Here is a 6000-nt window from a genome sequence, read left to right as displayed (position 1 = left end):
TGGTCAAAAGTATGGTGACACTGTTTGGGTTTCAAATCCGAACTCCACTATTTCCTTAATTGTGTGTTATGGGTCAAGACATTTAAGTCCTCTGTGTTTCTCACATGAAAATGCTCTCCCGTTGATAAGACAAGCTGAATTTATATGTATCTTTGTGTGTATGTATAACCACACCTATATCAACTTCTGGGTGCATATATTTGTGTACATAAAAAAGAGCTTGTCAGTTAACCAATGATTAGCGATTTCTGATTCTACAAAAGGAAACATTACCATAAGTCTGCTGTTTTCATTTCCTCATACAAAGAAGCACAGCAAAGAAGAAAGACAGACACAAGACACTGAACCTCTGTCACCATGGGGATCTGGGTTGTGAATGAAGGACTCTCAATCTTTGTCGTTGTAAGTACCAATACAAGATAAACTATGAATTATTTGACTTGTCTGAGTTCTCTTGGGTACTAAAAATAGAGCAAATCTTTTTGATTTGTTTTGTTTGTTTGAAATATTACATTGATTTATGGTGTGAGTTTATATACAAGTGATTTATTGGGTGAACATAAATCTATCTGTAAACAGACTGAGTCTATTCTTCCAAACTTATTAATGGAAAATATATCTGGAGTCTGACTTCACCTAGATTATTTCTTGAAATTTTACATTGGCTAGCATTTCACAGGGACAGGAGAAGATATTTTTTGCTAATGCTTATTTAGAGTTTTTATTAATGCTTAGAAGCAAATTTCTCTAGTTCTCATGTGTTTATAGTGTGTAAAAATGACTGATTGAGGGAATCATGGAGATAGTATAGTGGGTAGGGCACTTGCTTTATGGGTTCAATCCAGGCACCCATGCATTTCCCTGAGCACCCAGGAGTGATCCCTGAGTGCAGAGCCAGGAGTAAGCCCTGAGCACAGCCGGCTGTGCCCCCAAAGCTAAAAAAAATGCCATTTTCAAAATAACAAGTAAATGATGAGTTCAGTTCATGTAAGAAGGACAATCTCTAACTTTTTAAAATGCTTTTTTATTATATATTTGAATTATTTAGGAGATTATAAAAAGTCAAGGGAAGAGAATTGAAATAAGATCTCTACTCATATGTATCTGTGATTTATTGTATATAATTATATTTGTCAATAAAATTGCTTAGATATAATTGTGTAAGTAAAATATGGCTAATTTTCAAAGAGGCATGTTAATATCTGTACTTTTTTTGTTGCGGGGTGGTCATACCCAATGATGCTTAGGTTTTACTGCTGACTTTGTGTTCAGAGATCACTTCTAGCAGTGCTTAGGGGACCATATACAGTGCTTGGGATTGAACCCGAGTTGGCTGTAAGATAAGCACCTTACCTACTGTACTCTCTCTCTAGTCCTGTCTCCACTTATTTTTTTAACATAGGAAAAATCAAGTAGACTTTTAGGATGGTCTCAGCAAGGCAACCATGGACAACTAAGAAGTTAGAAATATGATTTATAAACAGTTCTTTCAAATAGCCAGTAAAGGCAGTATACAGAAGTTGATAAGACCACTTAAATAAATGTAACTCTTGAAAGAATTGATCATAAAATAAATACTGAGTGTACAAATTTTAGAATTAGAAATTAAGACACAAGTAAATTAAAAGCGGCAAACGTGTTATAACATTTTCATGTAATATAGAATGCTTCTGAATCCTCAGAGTAGTTACCTAGATTTTATTCACCAGTTACTCCTTTAGAAAACAAGTTCAAATTATACGTTTAACTGCTACTACACTGTTCCTCAAGAAAATAATTTCCTTCCAATGTGCACATTCATCTTCTTGAAAGTGAAGGCACAATTTGAAAAAACAAAAGTGAGAACAAATGAGAAGGCTAGGAAATAGGGAAGTTGTTTTAGAATTATATTTGTCAAGCGTCTCTGGATAGCTTCAAAACACAGTTTACCAGAAGTCAATAGGAGATGAAAGGAGAGAACCAGACGATGTCACGGTCTGTTATGCAGTCAGTGCTTGGGAGGCACTGAACCGCTACAATCTAGAAGTAACAAAGAAAGTCCTGTACCCCTCATCCCCTTCCTGTGTACTAAGTACCTCCCACCTCCATTCAAAATTAAAAAAAACTTAACTGAATCTAATGAAAACTTAACTGAATAGAATATTTATTTGCTTATTTTGGTTTGGGGCCACACCCTGCAGTGCCCAAGGTTTCATCTTGGCTCTGTGCTCAGGGACCACTCCTAGCGGGACTTGGGCTAACTTATGTGGTGCTGGGGATGTAACCCAGGATGGCCACATGTAAGCCATGCCTTACCCATTGTCCTACCTCATCAGCCCCAAGACTTGATATTTTAACTAATGAAACTCCACTAGCTGGCATGGGAGCTGTGAGCATAGTACAGTCAGGGGTAATATAGTCTTTCCTCATTTGAAGAATTATCTTTTATCCATCTAAGAAAAGAGAAGAAAGTGGGAGAGGGGATGAATGACTGATGGTTTACTATGTGACTGACTAGATAAGTAAGGTTGAAAGGTTCATTAGATAAGAACACTGACATCATTGTGAGAAAGAGCTGGCTTTAAGCTTTGCAATTCACCTTAGTTAAAATCTGTACTTAGGGAAGTTCTGCCTCTGGTCTGTCTTAAATCTTGTGGGAAATCTACCAACTGAAATGTGAAGATTTCATGTAACTTTTGTCTGTTCATGCAGCTCTTATGGCTGGGGATAAACGTCTATCTCTTTGTCAAGTACTACATGGTTTATGCACTGCAAGACAACTATTATTATACACGAAGACTTCTTGGAGTAAGTATAAGTTACATCTCATGCAATTTTAACTGGATCATGTTTCTTATCAGAGATCATTATTCATATTTCTTACCTTTTAAATAATTATTTTAACCAACCCCAAATGCATACATACTCCTCCACTTCACTGTGATTCCCTGGGCAAGAGTCTAAACCTTGCAGTATGGGACAAGCACAAGGGTGACAGAGGGTCCCAGCAGCAACCATCCTTTCTCAAGAACCACAATTATCACCATTAAGCTTAAAGAAACAATCAAATTCTGACTCTGAATGGAAGGCCAGACTGGAGAGCTATGCACAGATGTGACACATGTGTGACAGTGGCTATTTCCTTATTCTCCGAGTTATGTCATGACTACCACTGTTGTACATGGATAATGTCGCTGCCAGAAACATGCTATGGGGGCTGGAGCAATAACACAACATGCAGGGTGTTTGCCCTGCACACAGCCAACCAGGGCTTGATCCTGGGAATCACATATGGTCCTTTGAGCATTGCTAGAAGTAATACCTGAGTGCAGAGCCAGGAGTAATCCCTGAGCATCACTGGGTGAGACCCAAAAAAGCAAAAATAAAAAATATTTTGTGAAATTATATTTTCAGAAATTAAGCTCCCTACAAATGAGAACTTCAAAGGCTGAGCTGACTAGACCAGCAGAGTCGAAGACCTGACTTTCCTTCAGTCTGGAAACTTCTGTTTCCTTGGACTACCAGTTCTCTTCTCATCACAAATGAAAATTATTAGAATTACAGCTACCCCAGAGGATATCATTTATTATTATATGATGCTGAAACCATGAATTAATTACTTAATAATACTAATTATAGCATATTACAAATCATAATTATAAGCAATTATATGATTATACTGCTTTATTATAATTGTTAACTTACTCAGGTTGATGCAAAAAGGGTGATTTCCCATTATTTCCCCCTCCAAAAGATGCCAGTTCTTTAGGCAGGACAAAAATAACGATAATGTTAGAGCCTTGCTCCGTGCCAACTTAAGTTACTGTTAGGTCAGTCTGAGTGGTTAAAACCTTCTTTAAAATGGCCCAATTTCTATACTGAACTATGGTTTATGATAGGCAAGCTCAAATATTTATTATGATGTTATCTTCATAAGTCAATATCTACAACTTAGGAATGTATAGAAAATGAAAGGCTGGGAGATAGTACAGCTTGGCACAAGCCTGATCTGGGTTGAATTGTGGCATACGAGCGTCACCAGATGCAACTCTGAAGGCCTTCAGCACCACTGGAGTAGTACAGGTCAGCCCTGATACTGCAGCGTGTGGTCTGAGCTGCTTCCATCTTGGGCTCTTGTATTGAACGGCCTGCCTGGTTGGCCAAGAATCTCAGGTAGGGATGCCGGGTCTCCTGAGCACTGCTTGGAAGATCCCTTTTCCCAATACTAGATGAATTGACGGATGAATGGAAAGATGGGAGATGGATGAATAGCTGGCTAGGTATATGATAAAGCAAGAATAATAAAATATTAAAGGTAGAATCCTAAAGACAGTGTAAATATGTATTCATGGTGAAAATCTTTCATACTCTATATTAAAAAGTTTAATAAAATTCTCTTTTCATAATAAAATGTGGGAGTTAGTGAGTAAGAGTCAGAATAAAACAAAGGGTCCCCGGGCTGGAATGATATTACAGTGGGTAGGGCACTTGCCTTGCACATGGCCAACCCGGGCTCAATTCCTTTCATCCCATATGGTCCCCTGAGCCCATCAGGAATGATCTCTGAACACAGCGCCAGGATTCAGTCCTGAACACTGCTGGGAGTGGATCCATCCCCCTCAAAAATCAAAGAGCCCCGGGTGGCCTTAAATATAAGCCCCTGGCTCTGAAGGGCCTTCCTTTCCAAATAATCTAATGTCTGGTGTGGAGGCCTTGTGCTCAAAACCTGGGGAAGCTGAAATGTGGAGTTGGGGTCTGTACTCACAGAAGTTACTTTACTTCCTATTCTGCCTCTTCCAGTCAGCCCTGGCATTTGCCAGGGCCCCTGCAGCCTGTCTGAATTTCAACTGCATGCTGATTCTGCTGCCAGTCTGTCGAAATCTGCTCTCCTTCCTCAGGGGTTCCAGTGCGGTAAGAACACACATTTACACAGTTTGAGTTCCCCAGAATTTTAAACACCCTTTTTGGGAAAAAGTCAGTTACTGGTTTGTAAGGATTCCAACGTCTGTAGAACATTGATGAGTTGAGTCAGGACTGATTTGCTAGTTTCTGCCTATATTGTCTATTGATGGAATTCCCTGAAACAACCACTTAATGCAGGTCAGACATTAAAAACTGCATGGGAACGTATGGTTGCAATGGGGTGATACCCAGATTACCCTTGACCCTCAATCATAGAAACTAAAAGGACAGGGAAGAAAAAAACAGGAGGGTTGGGGAGTAAGAAGAGACATAGTTGGTAACAGGGCTAAAGATCAGGTGCCTTGAATATATTAATGGTGTAGAGGTGTAGTATAGGTAGGTATGTGCACATATGTGGTATATGTATAGATATACATATATAAACTACAGAGCTTACAATACTGCAAGATTGAGATCTAAACTACCATCATCAAACTTAAAAATGTGTCTGCCAAGAAGGCAGATTGGAGGATGGGGGGTGGGGGAGAACCTGGGGACATTGGTGGAGGTAAGTTGACACTGGTTGTGGAGTTGATGTTGGAACACTGTACTCCTGAAACTCAGCTATGAATGGTGACTTAATATTTAATAAAAATGAACATTTTTACAGCCCCATGGGCTGGGGATATGGTTCAAAGGTAGAGTGCCTACAAGTACCATGCTAGAAATTTTTAAAAAATGATTGTGTAGGAATAATCTTTGTAACCTTTAAAATAGTACAAGAATTTGTTATTGATATTATTATACAAAAATGAGAAATGAGGAATAATGATCTACACATGCACACAAATACTATACAAAGAAAAATATGATGGGTTCTACCCAGATCTATAGAGATCACAGGAACTCAAAAGAGGGAGAAATTATATCAGGTGGGGCAGGGGATGAAAAAAGGCTTCTTAGATATGGTGGTGTCAGATATAAGCATAGAGGATAAAAATAGACCTTTAAGAGATATGAGAGAAAAGAATATTCTGCTGGAGAAAAAAGCATGAGGAAATAGTACAGAAATGGTCAGGAAATCATAGTATTAGTGTGACATGAGGCTGGTCCTTGGGT

The 6000-nt window shown here is 38.7% G+C and overlaps 1 protein-coding gene across 1 annotated transcript in view; it reads left to right on the top strand.

The window, feature by feature from the left end:
* The first annotated feature begins 306 nt into the window (after positions 1-306).
* LOC130039330 (cytochrome b-245 heavy chain) overlaps positions 307-6000 on the top strand; it is a 49514-nt gene continuing 43820 nt past the window's right edge. Inside the window, exons 1-3 of the mRNA XM_056131200.1 lie at positions 307-402; positions 2692-2787; positions 4780-4890. Coding sequence (XP_055987175.1) covers positions 358-402; positions 2692-2787; positions 4780-4890 — 252 coding nt within the window. The 5' untranslated portion in view covers positions 307-357. The remainder of the gene's footprint in view (positions 403-2691; positions 2788-4779; positions 4891-6000) is intronic.

This window comes from Sorex fumeus, unplaced genomic scaffold, assembly GCF_029834395.1.
Source record: "Sorex fumeus unplaced genomic scaffold, SorFum_2.1 ptg000086l, whole genome shotgun sequence".
In the NCBI taxonomy this organism is placed as follows: Eukaryota; Metazoa; Chordata; class Mammalia; order Eulipotyphla; family Soricidae; genus Sorex; species Sorex fumeus.
Note: the sequence above shows the minus strand (reverse complement) of the source record. Positions and strands in the feature narration are given on the sequence as shown.